The 23,543-nt window shown below is 38.5% G+C and overlaps 5 protein-coding genes across 5 annotated transcripts in view; 1 reads left to right on the forward strand and 4 right to left on the reverse strand.

Annotated features, from left to right (window-relative positions):
• The window catches only part of LOC120251395 (nuclear pore complex protein NUP160-like), a 14,600-nt gene extending 10,067 nt beyond the window's left edge, over window positions 1-4,533 (reverse strand). The window contains 4 exon segments of the mRNA XM_039259925.1: window positions 426-520; window positions 2,901-3,467; window positions 3,785-4,255; window positions 4,332-4,533. Coding sequence (XP_039115859.1) covers window positions 426-520; window positions 2,901-3,467; window positions 3,785-4,255; window positions 4,332-4,533 — 1,335 coding nt within the window.
• Window positions 4,534-6,416: 1,883 nt separating this feature from the next.
• LOC120257658 (gamma-glutamylcyclotransferase 2-1-like) lies at window positions 6,417-9,461 on the reverse strand. The gene is given in 10 exon segments (XM_039265093.1): window positions 6,417-6,833; window positions 7,157-7,181; window positions 7,183-7,237; window positions 7,334-7,405; window positions 7,494-7,534; window positions 7,638-7,694; window positions 7,788-7,844; window positions 8,313-8,389; window positions 8,481-8,598; window positions 9,279-9,461. Coding segments are annotated over 9 exon segments (666 nt in total). The 5' UTR covers window positions 8,590-8,598; window positions 9,279-9,461; the 3' UTR covers window positions 6,417-6,660.
• Window positions 9,462-10,764: 1,303 nt separating this feature from the next.
• On the reverse strand, window positions 10,765-12,453 carry LOC120256919 (FCS-Like Zinc finger 14-like). The gene is made up of 2 exons (XM_039264586.1): window positions 11,621-12,453; window positions 10,765-11,215 (listed from the first exon to the last, which is right to left on the reverse strand). Exons 1-2 carry the CDS (start codon window positions 11,872-11,874, stop codon window positions 11,056-11,058), a joined length of 414 nt encoding a protein of 137 aa, XP_039120520.1. The 5' UTR covers window positions 11,875-12,453; the 3' UTR covers window positions 10,765-11,055.
• Window positions 12,454-16,116: 3,663 nt separating this feature from the next.
• LOC120251403 (U-box domain-containing protein 52-like) lies at window positions 16,117-20,162 on the reverse strand. Its single transcript, XM_039259932.1, is given in 12 exon segments — window positions 16,117-16,757; window positions 17,140-17,901; window positions 18,064-18,330; window positions 18,332-18,451; window positions 18,454-18,498; window positions 18,591-18,692; window positions 18,776-19,043; window positions 19,142-19,199; window positions 19,322-19,553; window positions 19,622-19,744; window positions 19,822-19,922; window positions 20,026-20,162. Coding segments are annotated over 12 exon segments (2,295 nt in total). The 5' UTR covers window positions 20,150-20,162; the 3' UTR covers window positions 16,117-16,664.
• Window positions 20,163-20,835: 673 nt separating this feature from the next.
• LOC120283292 (60S ribosomal protein L12-like) lies at window positions 20,836-21,550 on the forward strand. The gene is given in 2 exon segments (XM_039289937.1): window positions 20,836-21,043; window positions 21,045-21,550. Coding segments are annotated over 2 exon segments (501 nt in total). The 5' UTR covers window positions 20,836-20,887; the 3' UTR covers window positions 21,390-21,550.
• Window positions 21,551-23,543: the final 1,993 nt, after the last annotated feature.

Here is a 23,543-nt window from a genome sequence, read left to right on the forward strand (position 1 = left end):
TTTTTAAAGAACCTCTCAAACAGAGAAGCTATTTATTAAAAAAGAGAAAGAGAACAAAGAAAGAAAAAAACACAAAACCAGAAAAAGATCAAATACAAAACACTACAAAAAGAGAGAAACATAAAATAGAACAACTTAGAATGAAAAACCCACTCGCTTAAGAATGATCTCATGATCCAAAAAGGTAATTCTTTTCCAGATAAGAACATGATTGAGGTGTTGATGATGAAAGCCAAAAGCAGAGCAAGATTGGGCTCGCAGGAGAGCCCCAAGAGAAAGGTATTATATGGATTTGAGGGCACTGCTACGCATCCAAAAAGGAATTTCAGAGTTGCTAATCTGAGGTTGATATCTCCGTGAAGAAGTGAACCGAAGTTCAAGAAGATCTTGAATGACATGCTCGATCAATCGAGAATATGGTTAACGGGAATCCGAATCTCCAAAGCGTAATGAAGAGCAACTTCAAGAGTAAGTATGACATCGAAATGTTGTCCGAAAGAATTGCTCGAGAACCACATCCCTGCAAGAGAGATCTCAAAAATTAGAATTTGTAAAGAAGAAACCGAAAGAACAAACCTGGAGATCACGGTTGGTGATTGCATGAATGAAGAGGAATCCACCGTCGGCAAAGAGAGAAATTGTTCAATATGAGTTTCCCCGCCCAAAAGATCTTTAGAGCGCATGCAGAATTCTTCAACATGGGCCACGGTTCGAAAATAATGAACCTGCAATTAGGGCGTAACATTTTTAAAAAAATAGCATTACAATCGGCTAAGCTCACAAATGCCATGCACCAGCCCTAGAATGTAAAGCCAAGAACCGCAGGAATGGCTCAATTCGAAAAACCCAATTGCCGTAAGAAAAACCATCATTGAAAAACAATAGCAGTGTTCAAAAAAGAACTAAAATGATCCCAAACATTCAAAGCACATCTACACTGACCAAACATGTGATCTATGGTCTCACGATGAAGACCACACAAACCACAAGGAGAGTCAGGGCCAATGTGAATGCTATGCAAAAAAGCATAAGTGGAAAGACGGCCTCTCAAACAAAGCCAAATAAAATGCTTAATTTTAGGAGCAATTGGAATCATCCACACAATTTTCCAACCCTCCCAATGATCATCAACACCATGCTGATTATTCAAGAAATGATAAACTGCAGATGAGATTTTAGGGGTAGTAGCATTAGGCCACCAAACCCAATGATTGTTTGAATCATGCTCAACTGAAGAAAAAAATTTTTATCATCCCAATCAAAAATGATTACCAAAGAGTAATTGTAACCCCTCAGAATCCCATTGATCACCAGTAGATAAGTTCGAAAAAAATTAAAAATGGTCCAAGTCAATATCCATGTTGAGAAATGTGGGCTTCAAAGCGATCGGAATATTAAATATCCAAGGATCCCATAAAAAGAGAAGTATTCACCGGATTAACGTAATTGATTTTTACAGAGAATGTCTAAGGAAAACAGCAGATTTGCATAAACCACGAAAAAACCAGGAGCACTTAGCAGGGATAGGGTCATGCCAAAAATTAATTTTCCCATATTTATTAAGTAAGATGTCAACCCACAAACACTCATGGGAGTTTAAGTATTTGAAAAACATTTTTTGGACATAAGAGAATGCTTAGCAAGAACCAAATTCTTGATACCCAAGCCCCCTCGACTTACCTTCCATTAAAAATTTTTCCAACTCACATTATGGATGCCTGCTCCATTGCCATTCCTACTCCAAAAGAATTTACGCACCACTTTGGAAATTTCAGATAGAATAAAAATTTGGAATATGATAGACAACAAAGTGTAAACCGGGATGAGAGAAGGATGTAACTTATCAATATCTCTTTAGCCGTAGGAGTCGATGAAATTTATCCCGCTAGAAACATCGCCTCTTGATTTTTTTCTACCATAGGTCGAAAAGTACGGGAAGACATTTTTTTCTAGGAGAAATGAAAAACTCCTAAATACTTAAAAAGGAAATTGAGCATGATTCAAATTCAGAATAGAACAGATTCTAGTTAAAAACATGTTTATTAAAACCAAGATGGAAAAATAAACATGAGATTTAGAGAGATTGGGACACCCGACCAGTAATTCTAGAGTAATGATATAAATAATTCGAATATTTCTAGCAACCCCTGACGAGAGGCTCGAGTGATAAGGATCAAATCATCGAGAAACATGAGATGGTTGAAATTATGTCAGCAAATTGCTATTAAAGCCGTGAATCGATTATTTTTGAAGATTAAAAATTAAGCATTGAAGTAAGAGTTTGAGACACTAGGATGAATAAATATGGTGAGATAGGATCTCCCCGATCGAATTCCTCTAGAAGAAGAGAACCAACTGTGGCGCTATCGTTAACAAGTAATGAAAAAGAGCAGGACTGAAGACAGGAAGCAATCCAAGAAATCCAAAGTGGAGGAAAATTCATTTTAGCAAGAATGGCAAGAATTGCACTCCAATTGAGGGTATCGTATGCTTTTTCAATATCCAGTTTTATTATCATCCTAGGGGGCTATGACTATCATTTTCAATCGAGTGAGCAACCTCTTGCAAAGCAATAATATTATCCATCGGACACCGATTTGGCACAAAAACCCGCTTGTTCAAAAACCAACAAGTTTATGAATAATGACTTTTTAATCTGCTGGCAAGAAGTTTAGAAATGATCTTATAGCAAACATTACACAAAGAAATAGGCCGAAAATCCAAAACAAACCTAGGCTTATCAATCTTAGGGATGAGAGCAACATATGTTCTACCCCAAGAAGAAGGCATACAAGAGGTTTTAAAAAAATGTTGAATAGCATCAAAGAGATATATGCCAACCACATTCCAAAAAATTTTAAAGAATTCAACATTGAAACCATCGGGTCCAGGGGACTTACCTGAGGGAAGATCAAAAAGAGAACGGTGAACTTCCTCTAAAGTAACATCCCGAATGAGCAATGTTTTGTCAGAATCCGACAGCATAGGAAGATCAGGAGGAAGAGCATCAGTTAAGTATGACGAATTGTTATAAGACTCGCTCCAAAGATTTTGATAAAAATTCATGAAGGCAAGATTAATGCCTGAAGAATCACTAAAGACATTGCCATTGCTATCCTCAATCTGAGCAATAAAGTTAGAGTGAGAGTGAATATGACAAATAGCGTGGAAAAAATGAGTATTCTTGTCACCATCCAAAATCCACTGTAAGCGAGCGCGCTGAGCCCACTTAATGCTATTCTGGCGCTGCAAGGCAGCAAGCTTGGCATAAAGATACGTCAGACCAGGTTGATTATTAGGATCAAAATCCGAAATTTCCATACAACCAATATCCGCTTCAACTTTAGAAATCATAGCATCCAAATTATTCACCCCCGAACGAGACCAGAAAATGAGCTTAGAACGAGTACGGGAAAGAAAATGAGTAAACGCCTGCATGGGATTACCATGAGGATAAAAATCCCAAGCTTCACGAACACAGTTATGACAACCAAGATAATCAACCCAAAAATTATTAAACCGGAAAGTTTTCTTTTTAAAATTAGAGGATAAATTAATTGAGAGAAAGAGAGGAGAGTGATCCGAAAAAGAACGAGCAAGATGAGTTAGAGAATAGGATTTAAAGGTACCGTTCCACTCAAGATTAACAAGACAACGGTCTAGCCTGGCCCAACGACGAGCGGAGCCGTGTTGATTGTTGCACCAAGTGAAAGCAGAACCAACATATTTAAGATCCAAGAGATTATTACTATTAATAAATTCAGTTGAAAAAAATAAGATTTACGATTATAATTAGTGAAGGGGCCTCCCCTGTGCTCATCTCTGGAGAGAATAGCGTTAAAATCTCCCAGAATAAGAAAAGGAAACCCAAGGGAAGAAAGCTTGGAAAGTTCATGCCAGAGATAACGTTGAGAAGAACAGCGAGAAGAGTTATAAACCACCGAAATGAGAATAGTTTTAGAAAATGAAGAGGAACCCACTAAATGTAAAACACAACGAGAAACAGCGATAGGAGAGACTTGACCGATGGCCGAGTTCCAAAGGATAAAGATACCACCTAAATAACCATCAGCAAGAATAGACGCCCATTCCCAAAGCCTAGGAATTTTCTTGCAGAGACGCTCAACTCGAACCGAGTTAGCGCGAGTTTCGACAAGGCAAACCAAGAGAGGCTTAAGCTTTCTGATGATCCGGAAGAGCCGAGAAGAAGTATCCCGATCTGAGATACCCCTACAATTCCAACAAAGGATTTTAGCTGTATTCATAAAAACAAATTCGAAAAAAGGACAGAAACTAAAATGGTTAAGGTGAAGACTCAAATCAACAGAAACCAGAACCCTCTGGTTCCACCCTTCCCTTCTTAGGTGAAATCTCATTAGTGTTTGATCCTTTCCTGATGAGGGCTTCCCGTCTGACCTCCGTCTGATCATCGAACCGGCTCATTGAGTCGTCGGGACCGTCATCACCATCATCTGGCATTTCATCATCGTCATCATCAGTTGATCCCTCCCCACCATCACTATCCTCCTCCATATCACTGGATTCAAGGGCAGAGGAGACTTGAGCTACAAGGGAGTTATGCAATTGATTATGAGGAGGAGAATGAATAGAGACTTCCGGGACGGATGTACGCAAGATAGAGGAGGGGAAACGTTTCTTGGAAGATTAATCGCCTTTTAAGGCTTCTGGAGTTACTGAAAGGTAGCGTTTTGAGTGGGAGAGAAGGGCGGTGAATTGTCTCGAGCATTAATAGTTAAGGAGTTTTGTAATGAAGAGACGTGCTGCAAAGGGACTTTAGGATTAGGCAAGACAGGAAGATAGTGGGAAGGGTCAGATGGGTTACTTTCGATGCGAATGGTGGGGTTCTCCATGTTGGGATCAACGGCTAGATTTACCACAGGATCTTGATCAGAAGAATTTGTAACGGCACCAAATAAAGTGCCATCATGGGATGCGTGCATAGTGGAAGACCGCCCACTGCCAACGACACGGGATCCACCACGTAAGCGGTGCAAAGCAGTGCCTCGAAACTCGGTATTTTCAATCTCCTGACCGGCTGCGGAACGCGAGGACACGTGAGCAGCACGAACAGCGCCACCACCATGGCCTCGAGCTCGGCCACGCCGACGAGAGACCAGAAGCCAAGGTCCAAACTCTGATCCCGGGTTATCATCCTCTCCAGGAACGAAAATAGGGTCAGCAGGATCCATGCATTGATCAACGTCATGCGAGACCAAGGGAGTATTCTCTACCGGCTCTCGTAAAACACGAGAGGGCAAAAAAGGCTCACCGGCCCCCGACAACGATGGTCGGTTGCAAGACTTACTACCGTGACCAATGAGCCCACAGTTGTAACAAAATGTCGGTAAACGTTCGTACATCACAACAACAAACACCCTATGAACGTCATCTCCGATCCAGAAACCTCGGCAAAGAGGCTTCGATAAGTCTATTTCGATGCACACACGAGCATATTTGGATCTTGCCAATGAGGATGTAAATTCATCAATTTTTATAGGGTTTCCAAAATTACTGGCTATAGTATCAATAGTTTCACCGTCCCAACATTCAACAGGCAAGTTATGAAACTGAACCCAGATGGCCGCTGAATTAAGCTTAGCAAAGCTTGGTTCAAAGAAGGGTTTTCATGGAGATAATTGAAGTATAATGCCATTTATGGTCCAAGGCCCATCAAGAAGAAGACTCTGCATCACTTTCTCAGAAGAGCATCTTATCAGTAAGAAACCATTGGGAAGATCGGAGATAAAGACCTCACCAATACAGCTCCATTTGTTCAGCAAAAACGACTTGACTTGCTCAAATGGGGGAGATTTCCCAAACAGTTTTCCGTAGAGAGCATATTGGAACTTCAAGCGGCCTCTGTTGATAGCATCTTTGTCCAAACGGACAAAGCAAGAAGTGGAGGATTTGAGTTTGCTTAAAAGCTGGGCGTTATGGAGTGGGGAATTGTCTAGGGTTTGAGTCAAGGAGGAGGCGATTTGAGACCACGATTTGGACTGAGGAGCGGGAGGGGGTGGCTGACCCCCGCTTGCCATGGCAAGAGGGGGAGCGGACAAACAGGGGGAACTCAGGTTGGCAGAGGGAACTCTGGCTTCACTTATTAGTTACTATCAAGGTCAAGGCTATGGTGGTTCTCGTGAATCATGGTGGTTCTCGTGAATCATAATTGCAGCATCATCACAATACATTTGTAATTGGAGGCATCATGTCTGACCAATATGAAGAACTCAACCAATCATTATTGACACACAATCTTCCAACAAAAAACAGTACTTAAATGAAGATAAATGTCATACAGAAAGTTAATCTTGTCTACTTCTAAGTTTGACACAAAGCTTCCTACAATCAATCCATTTATAGCAAACAGAACTCAGGAACATTAACCAACAACAGAGGATAGCAAAACATTACTTAAATGAAGATAAATGTCATACAGAAAGTTAATCTTGTCTACTTCTAAGTTTGAACATGAAATAAGCAACACAAAGCTTCCTACAATCAATCCATTTATAGCAAACAGAACTCAGGAACATTAACCAACAACAGAGGATAGCATTAACAAGATGCAACGCCAAAGATGGAGAGAGCTCAAAACTTCCTCAATTTACCCGTTCTTTGATTCCACCTTCAATTAGTCTTTCACCGAGAATTTGCAACAGTGGTCTCTAGGAGGGGTGCTAGCTGCATGAGATTGAGAGGATGATGGGGCTTTGGGGAAATGCGTGGACTGGTTTTCTTCTTCTTCTCCTCCAGCCACCTAAGCACCTTCCTTACCTTGTTCGCCAGCTCTATTACATAACCATCTTCATGTCCTGCATTTGTCCTCTCAACATTAACTACATTTCTTTTTCAGAGAAAAAGATATTTGCCTAATGCCTAGCTCAAGAGAATTTTACAGTAACAGAAATCCAATCCATCAGTTCTATGTGCTTTCAAAATAAAGACATGAAATGTGAAAGATTAGGAATATGCAATCAACATCTTGAAAGTCTAATCAAGAAGATAAGAGCAGAGGTCAAATTTAAGTATTTTGAAGCCTTTCTCCAAAACTACTCCAATTTTCCGGCATTTTACAGCATAAAAAAACTATGCTTCAGATGATGTACATGCGACAATGAGTTCAAAATCTTCTCACCTATGTTGAACATTGCCTTCTCCAACGAAAAACAGATAATCCCTATTGTTTCCACAAGGGCCAGTAGCTGTAGCAATTTGCCTGAGTCATAAAAAAGTATGAAGATAGTAACTGAAAGAACAATGCAGATAAAATTATAGGTTAATAAAAAAGAGACAGTAAATAGACTTGGGTTACCTCGCCATTTGCTCCAAGGGAGCTGGACCTAAGTAGTATCTGTTTGCTTCTTTATCAGGTGTAGAAGTGAAACTACACATGCATTAGTTGGTCAATTAGCACGAAACAAGAGATTCAAAACCTGATTAACTCTCAATTGCAAGTAAGTTAAGCTCCTTACACCAAAACTTTGGTCAAGGCCGGCCTAAGATCATCTCCCTCCTAAAGAATTGGAATCACATAATAAGATTAAGGAAACACAAATGAAAACCGTGAGCATACTCAAGAGCACGAAAAGATATCACTAACCAAAGTTGGATCTGACCTTGTAAAAGTCGACAGAGGATTTTAAATCATACTCGCACTCTCTTTTCTCCAAATACTGATATTCAAAGAGGTCTCAGCAAAATAACCAACAACAATAGGTTTATGCAAAGGCAACAGGAAGAGGACACATTAGGTCAGTGAAGGATACCTGCATTGCAACTCTTTCCCTTTCAATGCTTCCTTTAACACAATAAGCAGCACCCCACTGAGACAAGCACAAACAGATACTATAAACAATAAAAACAAAATCTATCTAGAATGATTTTGAGAATAGAGGAATTAGAGCTTTCATGAACAATAACATACATGTCTTAACATTAATCAACTTTCACGTAACATAAACTGCAAAGAGAAGCTTATGAACATACTGAAATCATCACAATCATCACTATTAAATCAGTTCTTTAAGAGCTCTGCTTGTAAGCCTAAAATTACAGTTCACAGTAGAGGTTACGTCAAACACTGTTTGGTTGGATCTATATTGATTTCTTGTTGTTTTCACACCAATAGACAAATGGAATTAAAAAATTTACATGCAAGAAGATCCACCATCATAATGCAGAAATGCAGAATGCTGACAACTTCTTTTTATTAATGTAGTTCAGAAAGAAACAAGGGCATTAAACTTTGACAGGCCAATGAGTCACCTCATCTGGCCAGAACCTCTACTTACACAGATTGCCCCTTTCTTGGCCTCCAAGGTGCAGGTCCTAGCTGGATGTTCTGGTGTGCCCCTGTGGTCTATGCATGCTGCGCAGAAGAAGCAAAACATGGATTCCTTTCGATATACATCATGTTTCTAGAACAGAAACCAACTAAATTGTCAAATTATTTTGCTCACCAAGATCAAACACCCGTCTGTAGTCCTTGATATATCCAACAATCCTTTCATCAAAGTCAAATCCAGGGTTCCACACCAGTGAGCCATAGCCAAAAACCCAAAGCACCATCTTTAACAACTACAATAATGAGAAAAATATTTAAGATCATCACTGTGGCCTAGCAGTAAACAAACACAAATACAAGGGAAGGAAGGTCCAACTACTAAGATCTGATAAGAAAAAATAGAGACAAGCCATTTTTCACCACACTGGCATATACCAAGAGCTATTGAAGAGGAGAAGGTAAAAATAATTGGCATCTTTTCAGCACTTTCTATTCCTTTCTCTGAAGTAATGACTAACTAGACAAAGAAATTTAGAATCTTTCACATTAATCTAATCTAACTCCGAGGACAACAACAGTACATGATATTCAAGTTTGCCCACTAGAAACTAAACTAATATGGACATTCTATGACTTTTCTGATTTACCAAGCACTTTAGACTACATCCATTCAATTGAAACAAACAGAACACCACCCAAAATCAATGAAAACCAAATATAACATTAAAATAACTTTAAAAAACAAAAAATCAGACATTATTCATAGCCAAACATTCTCATACTGCCAAGGAAATACAAAATGAACTAAATATAAACACCAAATCACCATCATCCATAAGCAAAATTAACTCTTTTTTGAAGAAGCTAAGTAGCCGCAGAGGATTAAAGTTCCAGCTTAGTATTTTCCCCTTAAAAATTCAAAGAAACAGATGCAATGATAGATTTAAGCCCCCACCCCAAAAAAAAAGGATACCTTTAAAACAAACCAAGAACTTGGCTGGAGAGAGAGAGAGAGATGCAGGAAGAGAGTGTGAGAAGAAAAGAAGAAGATCCTGGGCTTGGGGAAAACCCTAAATAGATCTCTTCTCTTCTTCAATGATCTCTCCCTCTCTCTCTCTCTCTCTCTCTCTCTCCCTCTCTGTGTGTTTGGGTTCCGAGGAGGAAGAGTCGGGAAGGAGGGGGAGCCGGGTAAAGAGGGCGGGGACACGTGACGCCACGTGTCCACGAAATGCACGTGGTATTTATCACGTGTGTATTTGTCTATTTATTATTATTTTTTAATTATCCAAAACTAAAATGACCAAATACTCTGAATTTTAGATATAAAAATAGTGTTTTTATAATAATAAATGGAAGTTGTCTATGACATGGTGCTCTTATGAAGGAGAGATTTTTTTTAGCTGATTTATTCGCATATGTGATTGTGGAATTGGTCTGCAGGAATCCCCACAACCATTGAATATCAAAAGCTAATCTTTGATATAAAGGTAAAAATTATGATGATATTCTTTTCTTGTTTGATCAATATGTATAATTATTGTATATGTTTTTGTTATATTTATTAAAAAAATATCTAATATATCCAAAACTTCGTGTTGTCATATACATGCTTGCTCTGTTGGTCATTTAATATAATTATATATAAGAAAAAAAAAACTAATAAATATATTATGTAGACAGAGATCCCTTGATAAATGATAAATTTTCAAAAAATACAATATTTTTCCGCGGACTTTCACCTATCGGCAAAAATATTTTTATTAACCGAGGCTAAAAGATTTTAAATTCGCACAAGCGCGGGACTAGTGGAAGTTTCTGGCTTTTTCAACGTTTCATTCCCTTCTCCGATCGATCCATGAGATCGAGATTGATTTCTGAGTCTCCTTTGCGTTCCTTTTCCTTAGATCTCTTCTGATCCTCGATTCTTTGACATTTTGTCCCCCACTCTCTTATTACATGATGTTTGTCTTTGATGGATCATAGATGATGAATTCGAGGGAATGAAAATCACAATACCTTCATGTGGTAAACTATGATCCAGTAGCAACCGGAGCAACAACAGGTGATGATCTTTTCTTATATTTTCTTTTTCTTTTTTTCGTAAGCTTTTCAGTTTTCCTCCAATCGTAGAAACCCTTTTTGTTTCATTATTGAGAACCCTAAGCTGAAATCCAATAGGGTTTGTTATCTAAAATCCTAAGCTCTTGTATTAGATAAGAGTTTTTTTTTAATACAAAAAGAAGTGAAATAAAAAAACCAAACTACTGTTCTGCTTCTTGAATCGCTATATATCGAGATTTCTCTACCATTACCATCGTGTATGTTTTGCTTGAATTGTTAAATTTATTTATTCAGCTTTTTTTACCATCATCATTGACCATCATTTGTTATCACATGCATGCCTGTAGAATATATACCATTAATGAATACTTATCTACCATTAAAGCACAACACTTGTGAGTACTCATAACAATAGTTATGCCAATTATCTTAACTATTCAAAATATACCCAAAACCTTACACACTATTTCCCTCTGCTATGCAACGCAAATCTACAACTTCATTTTCAAAAGTTTGCACATCTTAATTCCCCTCTCTTCCTCTCCATATATATATATATATATATATATATATATATATATATATATATATCTTCATATATGATATACTAATTTAACCGGTGGTCGGTGATTTATTTATCAAGATATCATTAATTATACTTTATATTTTCTGCTAGTAATAAGGTTAAGCTAAGCTGCTGCAACACCAGCTGCAAAGAGGAAAGGAGTGGAACACGGAGACTCGGAGCAAGCAAAAGGGTTCCTTGTTTCAGGTCCACATTTCTCTTTTATTTCGTCATTTAGAATTTGATGGCACCTGCATTCCTCACTGCAGAACGCCATATCTCCCCTGCATTAACACACAAATACATGCCCCATAAGATATATGTATATATAAAAGTAGACCAAATTTTTTCAAATAAAATTGTGTGTATTCATTTTTTTTTTAAAAAAAAATAAAAATAAATAAAAAACAAATAATTTGACAGTTTGGTTTGTTTCCCATCATAATTCATAAAAAGGCCCATTAAACCACACATGCAGTACAAATTTACCCTACTAATGTACCAGCCATATCACATAACCAAAAACAAATTAATCAATCAAACTATAGGGAAAAGAAAGCGCAAACCAATTATTAAAAAGCAGAGATGGTTAGAGCAAATCAATCTCTTAATGGGAACAAATTGAAACATAATTTAAAACACAGTGATAAAAAATGGGTTATTCGGAATTATTAATAAATTAATAATACCTGTACATGAAGATGTCCAGGCCATGAAGCCTTTTCCGACAGAGATAGCACCGGCTTAAGAAATCCATCTCCAGTGACGGAGGCGGCGGAACCCTCACCGCCGTCGCTGCTGGAGTCTCAAAAACCACCGCCAAACTCGACTTATGATTATTACCATCCATGCCACTAGAGCCATCATCTAAGTAAACCCGTTTCTTCACCGAGTTCCCTCCCACGTGCGAAGTGACGCATGTGTAGGTCTCGGACATCATCATCTTCTTCTTCTTCTTCTTCTCCTCATCCTCCTTTCTTGGGTGTACGCCTCGCTGTCCCGGCGGAGATGATGGGGATCGGCTCCGACCGGGGTGCTTCACTCATCGCCGCCACGATCCCCAGACCGATCGCCCCCGGGTCGAAGCTCCTAGGTGATCTCGCCACCGGGGAGCGCAACAGCGCTTCCGAAGCTAGTGATTCCGCGAAGTTTATGAGCAGTGATAACCTCGCTGATCGCTTCTTCTCTGACGCCACTTCTGCCATCTTCCACCGATTCCTTCACTTGGATGACTCACAGACCTTAAAGCCTATCCCTTTTTCTCTTTGAATCGGTGGAAATTTCACAATTTTCAGAGCATAAACATTGGGTATGGTCTCTTTTCCTTCTCTGATTTCATGAAATTGTTGAGAGTGATGCTGTTTTTGTTAAAGATTTCTTCCGTTTTAGTAGATGTTTGCTAGAGAGAGAGAGAGAGAGGGGGTCTCTGGAGTCTTCTCACACTCCCTCTTAAAGCGTGAGTCTGAGAGTCTCTCTCTCTCTCTCTCTCTCTCTCTCTGTCTCTCCTCTGTCTACCGGTTCTTCAGAGGAATATAAGCACATCTGGGGAAATGCGGGTATTTTGGGAATATAACATTTAGTATATAGTTTTGTTAAAATCCTTTTATTTATTGGGTTTTGGTATTAAATGATGGAGTCAGTGCAGCATTAGAAAATAAACCATTTTTAACATATTATTATTAATTGAATATTTAACATAATGTTTAGATTGCTTATTATGGTGATGGTGTGTTTGTGTGGTACCTATCACCTATGCATTATGCAATGCCGTGTGTGGTGGGTCACTCTCAGACTGAATTAGTAGGCCCATTTACGTGTCCATAAAATAATCCAATTTGGTTCATTTTGCACTCGCTGAGTGTGCAACTGCAAACGGGTGCAGTGCACCAGCATTTTAGTTGTGATTAGATTGGGTTCACGTCTCTTTAATATCTGGTGATTTGATTGTGTGGAGATGGGTTTTTCTTTCATCCATTCTCCCCTGTTGCTTAGTTGGTGTTTGTGGTGCATCACCGAAGGAGACTTCAACCTATTGAATTGAACCAACTTTGCCTGCAATTTAGCCGGATTTAATTTTAAAAATATAATATTCACTTTTGAACATCAATATCAGCGATGCATGTTATTGGTATTGTAGTTTCACTTGTTTGTTATTCATTTTTATATTATTATTGTTATTTATTTTTTTTTTTAACCAAGATGATATCATTGAGAAGTGAAAACCAATGAAATGAGTTGGAATAGTCAATAGAATATAAGAGCAAATCCACAATGCTTAACCTCCATTTCATTACCACCATTTCTTTAATCAGCTCACTAACCCAATTTTGGGTTTGTTAACTATGGGATAGCTTTTTATCACACTAATCTTATGTGCTTGATGTGACCCAATAAAGGAAAAAGTTTCTTATAGTTTTGCAATTTGCAATTTGCAACAATAATTTTAATAATAATCATCTTTTTCACGAGAGGGAAGCGTCTACATCAACCCAACTTGGCATGACTTTGTAAAGGCCACAAGATAAGAATAGTGGTGAGAAATGAAGATCTTCTTAGATATCTAAGAGCAAATTTTTGTCCATTTTCTTACTATAATATTATACATGCATCTAAATATTGTATTTGGCTCAATATATTTGGAAATTGGAGGATTATAAATGCCTCAATATCTACGTTGAGATTATTTCTTTATCTATGTTTGAATTGACAACTCTACACTGTCTCTCCATTTTGTTTTGTATATTATATATATTTAGCAATCAAATTTAGAAGGAATCTATAATTTTATATTAATGGATGTATTACTTAAAATATGAATTGTAACTTACGTTTATAGGTCTGTAAATAAAAAGACTTATTTATTAGGTATTCATATCTTGCATTGGCATAGCTTAATGGTCAAGGCCGAATTATTAAATAATTCACTACCTTTTGATATTTTCCATCATTATTTAGACTCTTATTCAAGTAATGCTTTATTTATTTATTTATTTATTTATTTTTAGCACCTAAATAGAAATGAATTTTTAATTTCATCTTGATTGGAGATTAGGGGCCGGGTTACTAGTGGTAAACTTTAAAACCCGGTTCATGGGCCAGTCTGGACAGTCGACCAAACCGACCAATAACGTCATCTGTATGCGGACACGTGGCTTCACCATACAGGTTTTTGATGCTGTCCACCGACTCTTTAAATGCTCCGCCAGAGCACCATTTGTTTCGCAGTTAAACGAATAATAGTTAGACACGTGGAAGATTCGTTTTCTATTTATGCCACGTGGTCCAAGCTGATTTGCCTTGTGTAAAATAAGGAGTCTCCGTCCCCTGACGTTGAGGCAACCGTAAAAGGAATCTTGACAGGGACGGCCATGATTGGGCCGCGTGGGGTCTTCGGTCTTTTGTGGCATGCGGGCCCACAGAACTTAGCTTAACGCCTCTCATGGTCTCATGTCATATGCATCTGTTTAAAACTTTATATGATTATATTTAAAATATCATTTTGTCCTAAACTAAAAATTAAGCTTGCAAATATTTTATATTAGACCACTACTGCAAGTTGGATGGATTTCCTTAATTGATTCGGCATCTAAGTAGGTAAGCTAAATGTCCTCGTTGCCTTCCAATGTATTGTTAGGCATGCATAAGTATGAATTGAAGCGTGTTTGTTTAGATGCATGATTAAGCTCACCAGTCATAATTAAGAAAAATAGATAAATCTTATGTATTACAGTATTAGAAAACACCAAAAAAATATAACAGAAACAAACAGTCTATTAGAAGTAGAAACTAATAATATTGTGGTTGTTATTAATTAGCGTATTAAGTATTTCATTGTGTTTTAATTGAGTTCACAAAACAAGTAAATTAGGATAATAAGAGGCAGTGAATTTAGTGATAAGGATCATGGAGGTCATGAGGGTTTCGTGGTTGGAGTAAGTATGGGATTTATTTATTTATTTATTATTATTTTTCTTCAATCTTTTTTGTTGGGGACCAGCAATAGTAGCAGATACCAGGACACACAGGAGTGTCAAATCTTGAAAGGATATGTGCTTGTCGTCACCAGACCTTGCTACTATAATTACCCTTACTACTCTAATTTATACCCATCCCCACTTTGACCTAGTCCTCTCCTCCTTTCATGCATTCTAAAACATCAACATCTTATTTATTTATTTTTTTTTTGTGTATATATATATTTATATTTATATTATTAAAAACAACAATGGGTGGTTTACTGGTTTTCACACGTCTGTGTTAAAGCACGAGGAAAATGAAAAAAGGGGTTGTCACTTGTCACTGAGAGAGTAGTGGACTTTCAGCTTTTCTTGATTTTTTTCTACCCCTGTGGGAAATTACTTTTTAAATAATAACCTTTTGTAAGTTGTCTAGTGGCAAATGGATAGATTGGAACAAGAAGTTCTGGGGAACAGGCTCAATCTCAAGTGGTGTTTAGCTTGTTTAGCTATGGAACTTTGGTGATCTTTTTTGTCACTCAAAAGAAAGGTGACTGTTTGTATCTCAAGTTTAAGAGGAGACATTGAAACTTGGCATGTAATAGTGGTGGACACAAGACATCTGTCAGGATAACATACTGACTGAAGACAATAGAATGGATCATTAGTTTGTTTTTCTCTATCTTGTATTTTATTATAGAAATTGTGTAGGCATGGTAATGAGCTAGAAAAAGTTTATAATCAAGGATCATTAGTTTTGGGGACCAGGCTTGGTCCAGGCCCTTGATGTGGCGCTTCTAAGGATAAGTCTTATCTTGTCACTCACTCTATTTTTCCTCTCTTTTGTCTCATCGATCAACCTAATTCATGCCTCCAATGAATTCCTGGCGTCGAGTCATTTTCAGAGCACCTGCCCATCTTCATCACATTGATGGTGCTCAACTTCTGTGGGGAAATGAGTAATCAAACAGTGGTTTAATGCAGCTAGCTAGGCAGCAACAACATGTAGAAGGGTGAGAGGATAATGGTTCATGCATATCTGTTCATTTTTCCTTCTTTGGTTACATCGTTTGTGTGTGTGTGTCTGTGTCTGTGCTTGTTTTTTCTGATATTGATAATTTGCATTAATTTTTCATGTCTGCCAAAGCATCTATTTACTGATTACATTCCAATTCATCATCAAAAAGGATAGTGGACAAGAAAACTTTCATCTATATAGGTAAATTTCCAAGACTCCAACCAATCTAATTTTGTTAATGAAAGATTGTTTGGTTGACACTAGCTATAGTTGAAGTGACGGAAATCGGATTTTTTTTTATTCAGATTACTAGAAAAATGTCTATAGTGATCACACAACCAAGTCCAAAAATCAATATTCAAGTCTAGAAGAAAATAGCTAAAGCATTATCTTAATATGTAGTTTGTATAACAGCCTTGATTTATTTGATTCATTTTGTTCCTTAGCTCACAAAGCAAAGAATAGTCAGGAGTTATTACATGCAATGCACTTCATGCTATTGCAAGGAGCAAGAATCCTTACATATTGAAGATGAGAAAGAAGTCATATTTACTCCTTATCTATGAACTGATTTGAGGATTTAAAACATCAACTCTCATCGTTCCGCAGTTATAATAATGGTACAGGTATTAATTCTCAACATTTATATTAGGTGCTCACTCTTCATGTGCTGCAGTTAATTTGATCTGAATAATGAAAATTCCTGTAGAACTTGGACATGAATGAGCAAGTGTGCTGATCCACTCTTCTTTCATCTCTTTAGCTCACATTTGATCTTCTTACAGGTATGGATGGTTTGCTTATGGAGTTTTCATATCCATCTTCGCCAAGTAGAGGATCACTCCTTACCATCTGAAACCAATTACTAGTAAGTCTTTAAAGTTCATGAACTCTAAGAAGTTACTTTATGCATGTATGTTATGTTAGGCTGGTCTATATATTATTAGACTGTTATTTTGTTTATATGTGATGCTCCTATGCATAATCGGAATCTTGCCTCTTTGCAACATGCTATCCTATCATAAAATCAAATTGGGTTAACCACAGTAAGGTTGTAAGCATGTATTGGTTAAGGGTCACTGGAGGTAGTTGTGAATCAAACTGGATACAATGTTACAGTTGTTTCTAGTGTATACACAACCGTTATTTCTGCTCTCGCTTTAGAATCAGGATTCGGGATGGTTGCTAATTTATATGCCTATTCAATGCATTACAGTACTAATAACAGTATTACCTGCTGTACAGAGCTGCTGTGTATGGGTGTGCTCTGACTGCTGCTTCCCCTGAATGCACAACTTAGAGGCAAGCACTCATCTGCGAAGTCCCTGAGCCTCTCAAGCTCAGGCAGCACAACAGTACTGAGATCAGGCCGGTCCTTTCGCCGCAGCTCTGCGCACTTGATTGCAATATTTGCTAAGGTCTTAGCCTCCTCCACCGGCCAGTCCGGCACTACCTGATCAAGCATCTCTTCAAATGTGCCCTTCTCGATTGCACGCTCCACATGGTGTGTCAACCCCATTGGAGGCCTTGCAGTCAGCAACTGCAGCAATATGATCCCCAGTGAGTATATGTCTGACTTAACACCAAGCATTCCAGTCTGCTGATACTCCGGATCAATGTAGCAGAATGTTCCCGCCGCTGATGTCATCAGATACTGTGTCACATTGTTTGCTACTGATGGAGGGACGAGACGTGCAAGACCTACATCACTGATCTTGCTCACGTAGTTTCTGTCCAGAAGAATGTTTGCTGGTTTAAGATCACGGTGAACTAATGGTTCTGGTTTTGTTTGGTGTAGGAATAAGAGAGCAGCACCGATCTCGCAGGCAATCCTAAACCTGTCCTGCCATGGGATTGGAGGTGTGTTTCCACGCCTGAACAAACGGTCCTCTAAGCTCCCATTAGCCATGTACTCATATACCAGACAGCCGTATTCTGGGCATGCTCCAAGAAGGAGAACCATGTTTGGATGCCTTATGCAGCTCAATATCTCAACCTATCAAAACAAAACCAGGAGGTAATTATTTGCATTGCACTCTCATATCTGGCAATACATGCGTGGTAGTGGCAGTTGTAATAGTAGTAAATTGATGTCAGATATATTTGGTATGTGCCAGTCTTATGGGTGATATTTTATATTCTTAATAGTAGTAAATACCTCTTGCTGAAACTGTGTTTTTCCCTGAGCAGCATCTGGTCTCAAGACTTTGATGGCAACTTGTGTGTGATCTAGATAACATCTGAACACAGGGCCATAGCCACCTTCACCAATTTTCCTCTTCCCCGCGAAGAATTCTGTAGCTGTTTCAATCTCCTCTATTGTGTATTTTCGGTACCGCACATCTGAATAAGACGATGAATCCGCCAATGAACTCTTTCTCTGTTGTGATTCTTGGAGTACCTTCATCTCGGCATTCATTCTTTTTCTGAGCTTCCAGCTCTGCTATCCTTTGTGAGGCTTCAGCTGCCTCGAGAGCTGCTTTGCTCTTGGCCTGCTCTCTCTCTGCAAGAGCCTTGGCTCGTTTCTTCGTTGTTCCGTGTTGCTTCTAGCTTTCTGCTCTTCAGCCATCTTCCATTTATTGAGCTCCATTGCCTGCATTGATTCACGACCACCTTCTTCTATTTAGTAAATGCATGCAGTAGTGTTGTAGTTGCAGAATTTGGCATGCATATATTCATATATACCTGCTGCTTTGCTGTGAGTGCCTCTTTGCAGGCAGAGCTATACATATCCATGGTATGCTTCAATTCTAATCTCAGCCGCCTCATCTCGGCCTCCACATCATCCTACAATTAGTTGACACTCTATAATGAATCTATCAATGAATTAAAGCATAAACTTAGGCACTGATGTAGACAAACAAACTGACCACAGCATGAGATGACCAGGATGTTCCAGTGGTGTCCTGAGTGATTGAAGAGAATTCACTGCCACTTGAGTAGGAATCCATCCACCTGTGTGGCGTCCTCATTATGTCTATACTACTCCGATCTGATCCAACTGACATCCTTGGCGTAAATCCTCTATCAACACTAGGCCTTCCGGAGCTCACAAATGATATATCGCTCTCTGATGTGAACGATGAGTCTGCCATTGATCTAGAACTTGTTTTATAACTTCCCCTTGTAAATGGTGATCTACAACATACATATCATACGTACATATATTAGATGTTAGAATTTGCACTTATTGTTTAGATAACATGGCATGATTGATCCTACTACTCAGTACTCACCTGATTGATTCATCACGCAAGCTATGAATATCAGCAACACCTGGGAATAAAGCAGCATCTGTAGGATATATATATATATATATATATATATATATTAATTGGTTGATTTCATGTAATGAGTATATATATTATATGTTGTGAAATAATTATATATATATATATATATATATATATATAGACCTCTTGGAGGGCGGACATTGATGACATCCGTGAAGTCTGGTCTCTGAATGGAACTTGGCTGGCTTTGTATTTCAGTTCGGAGAGGGGAAATGGTTGGTGCTGCCCTGATGGCGTGCCTCTCAGAGGACACCTTCCCTTTTGCTATCACATACACGCTGCAAAAGTCTGGTGCCCCTTTACATATGCTGCTTGCTTTGTCTGAACTCTTGAATCTTCTGATAAGAAGGATGTTTAATTAGTCATGTTAAATGTTTATATCTATTCATGATATTGTTTTGCATGGATAAAGTAGTGAGTTTACCTCACAAAACCACTCTTTGATGGAGCACCAACCACTAGTTTCTCCAGTGCAGCATGAGCAGCGAACTCAACAATGGCCTTTGGAATATCAATGTCCTCAAGCAACACATCTTTGCAATTTACCTGTGCATATGTTGAGATACATAGATGGTAAATAAGAACATTACATGGCATTGTAACTTCAAATATATGGAACTCACATCTTTGCGTGTACAATAGCAACGGAAGGGAAGGAAGATCTCTTTACTTTGTTGATCTGTTGGAGTCTTGTAGCCACCTGCAAGCTCTTCAGGGCTTTGGCCTGTTTTACCATGATAAAGACCAAGCAATAGCAAACAAATGAAAAAAAACATCTTTAGGTATAACAAAAAAAAAAAAAAAGTAGTTTTATGTGATGGTAATACTCTTTGTAGTCCGGACATGGACGAGAGTAATGGTCTGGCCCTTTTGAACTAGGTTCTCCAATGCCCATTTTAATGCATTCTGGCTGCCTTTGTCCTTGTCCACGGCCACTGCAACCAGTGGCATTCCTACATCCTCCATTCCCATTCTCAACTCTTCTGTTTTTAATTGATGGACAATAGATTTGTTTATTGCTGAATAGAAGAGTAACAATCTTAATTAGCTTCTTGATCTTTTTTTGTTGTTGTTGTTGTTGTTGTTGTTGTTGTTATATACCTCTCCTCTCCTCTCCTCGTTTTTTTACCATCGACGTATCAGTGAAATATGAATGATAAACGCTGCATATGAATTGGGAAAAAAAGGAAGAGAGGAAGAGATACACGTTTTGAATAAAACAAAAAGAAAAAAAAAATTTGGAGGAAAAAGCAACAGAAAATTTTAAGAAGATTACTAATAATTAATCAACCTTTTACTTTGCATTGTTGGGCTGGCCTTATCTCACGGCCCTTCCTTGCTTTCTCACCACACAGACACACACTCCTAATTTACCAGAAATAGTTTTGAATACTTTTGACTAATAACAACTAACCATAAAAATCAAAGCATTCTCACGTTACATAATGTCCTTAATAAACTAATAAAAAAATATATATATATATGATTATAATATTTCTAATGATATAATAATATTTAAGTTATCTGGGCCTTAGTTAGAGCCCAGTAAGATATTCACTGTGTCAGGTTGCAGATGCAACAGCCCAATAGTGATCCCATGGAGCTGTTGGGCCTATAAAAAGCCTCCACCTCCCGCCCTTGTGTCCAAAAACCCTAACCCTAGCACTCAGCGCAGCCGCCGCCTCGTCGATGCCTCCCAAGTTCGATCCCACCCAGGTCGTCGATGTCTACGTCCGGGTCACCGGCGGTGAGGTCGGAGCTGCGAGTTCTCTCGCCCCTAAGATCGGCCCTCTTGGGCTGTCGCCCAAGAAGATCGGAGAGGATATTGCCAAGGAGACTGCCAAGGGATTGGAAGGGTCTCCGTGTGACGGTGAAGCTCACCGTCCAGAACCGGCAGGCCAAGGTCTCCGTCGTGCCGTCCGCCGCAGCCCTCGTCATCAAAGCCCTCAAGGAGCCCGAGCGCGATCGCAAGAAGACCAAGAATATCAAGCATTCGGGGAACATCTCCCTCGACGATGTCATTGAGATTGCTAGGATCATGAGCCCCAGATCCATGGCCAAGGATCTCAGTGGCACTGTGAAGGAGATCCTCGGCACCTGCGTCTCAGTGGGATGCACCGTGGACGGCAAGGACCCCAAGGACCTCCAGCAGGAGATCACGGAAGGGGATGTTGAGGTCCCGCTTGAGTGAGCCTTCTCATTTGTCACTACTACTTTTCCATGTTTCTGATTGTGTTCCTTGGAGGTTTTCCTAGTCTTCTCAATATTGGGATACTGATCTACCATTACATGCAGCGTTTTATTTATGAATTTTCGTTTGTTAATCTTTCGTACTTTCTGAGATTTTAGTAATCAAATTTGCCTTTTTAAAAAAAAAAACCAGAATGCTTGCCTGGTCTTTTCCATAGTGCTGTGATTGAAATAATTTTTTGGTTGGTATTCACTGCAGTGGGAAATGGTGATGTTAACTCAATGAATGCATGTCTTATTTTGTGATAATTTTTTCTGGAATGAGGATTGACTTTGTTCATTAGAATGCTGTCCAATATTAGCAAGGATGAAAACATGTTCTTTAGTACATGCATGTGCATGATCAAAAGTTGACAATTATCATCCTTCTTTGTTGAATATCCAAATCCTCAAACTTAGTTAATTAGTTATTTGTATGCTAAAAATTAAGTCTACATTGAAGTGAATGGTGGCCACTGATGCATGCTCTATTGGTTTCTGGGACCTTAGGGGTGTGGTGTTTGATTTTACATTTTATATAAATCTTGCAGAATTATAAGGTAGAACCTGCGTTGCCTGTTGATTAACTTTTCTTCCTGATTTGAGTTCAAGGCATTCAATTGTATATGTTTTGAAGATCTGTTGCTGATGATGACATTCATGAGCTATAGGATTATTAGGATATGACCCTCTTATTCCAACTGAATCACATTGTTTTACAATTTGGTTCCAGAGTCAATGTGCCTGGATGAACTGTTTCCTAGTGATATTATCATATTATAAGCTTTGTTGTGGGATCAAGCTACCACATAACTTTACCATTTGATGATTGTTCAAGGGTTTGATATGTGAGCTCGCTACCCAATTTGTGTTGAATGACTGTTGTAGATTCTGTTAATTGGTTGTGGTGGAATTTATGCTGTATTTTTTTAATTAACATTTGTTTTATTTGTGGCTTCCTTGCGTCTTACTAAATGGACTCTTTTGGTTACCCAATATTACTTGGGTAATAATAACTGAATTATTTTTTTAAGTCACAACATGGAAATTGTCCACCTTAAACAATCATGTATAACAATTATGTCAGTTTTGTCCATTTGTTATCTTGTTAATGTATCGAGGCGGCAAAGACTAGCTTCTTGTTAATGTCTTTTGTGTTGCAATGGCTAGTGTTGCCAATTATAATTTTAGTTGTGTTAAGGAAAGAGAGAATTCTACACTGTTGTTTTGTCATGACTTTGTAGAGTGTTTAAAGCAGTAGTGATGGTGAGATTTTTCGAATTGTACTATGGAAAAATATCAGTTTATGTTGGTGCAGGTGCAGTTTATATAGACATTTAGGCTTTAAATCAACATCCGGGACAAAGCAAAAGATCTCTCTCTGGTTTATGCCATGTTATTGTGCTGTTTTGCAAGAAAGTTTGAAAGCAGTAGAGCACAAGGAGTCCAATTGCACGAATATATATATATATATATATATATGTATTTGAATGTAGAGTTAATTTATTAAGTAGTTTGGAAACAAATCAGGCAAGAACAGAAATAAGAGAATAATAATGATGAAATACCATGAAGCACAGCAGCCAGGTTGCCATTGGGAATGAAGTCAGTGATGATATGGAGCTTCGCCCCTTCTTGCAGTAGTACGCCGTTAATGGGCTTTCGACATTGGGCCATAATGGCTGATCCTGGGACGTTGATAGGGCTTTAGAATTGGACCGTAATAGACTGATATTGGACCATTGTTGCTCCGAAACTAGATAATATTGGGCTGTTCATGGCTTTTGCTATTGGGCGGTACTGAGTTGATACTGGACCGTTGTTGAATTTTGATATTGGTAAATGGGCTGACATTGGCCCTTTGTTGAGCTTTGTGACTAGGCCGTAACGGGCTGATATTAGGCCGTCATTTTGTTTTATACTGTTCTGCAATGGGCTTTACCACTGGGCTGTCATGGGCTGATTCGGGCCTATTTTGGGCTTTGATATTGGGCCGTTATTGGGTTTGGTATTGGACTATTAATAGGCTGATGCTGGGCCATTGTTTGACTTTGGCACTGGGCCTTAATGCGGCCGTTGTTGGGCTTTGGTATTGGGCCATTATTAGGCTGATGCT

Source organism: Dioscorea cayenensis, chromosome 3, assembly GCF_009730915.1.
Source record: "Dioscorea cayenensis subsp. rotundata cultivar TDr96_F1 chromosome 3, TDr96_F1_v2_PseudoChromosome.rev07_lg8_w22 25.fasta, whole genome shotgun sequence".
Classification (NCBI taxonomy): Eukaryota; Viridiplantae; Streptophyta; class Magnoliopsida; order Dioscoreales; family Dioscoreaceae; genus Dioscorea; species Dioscorea cayenensis.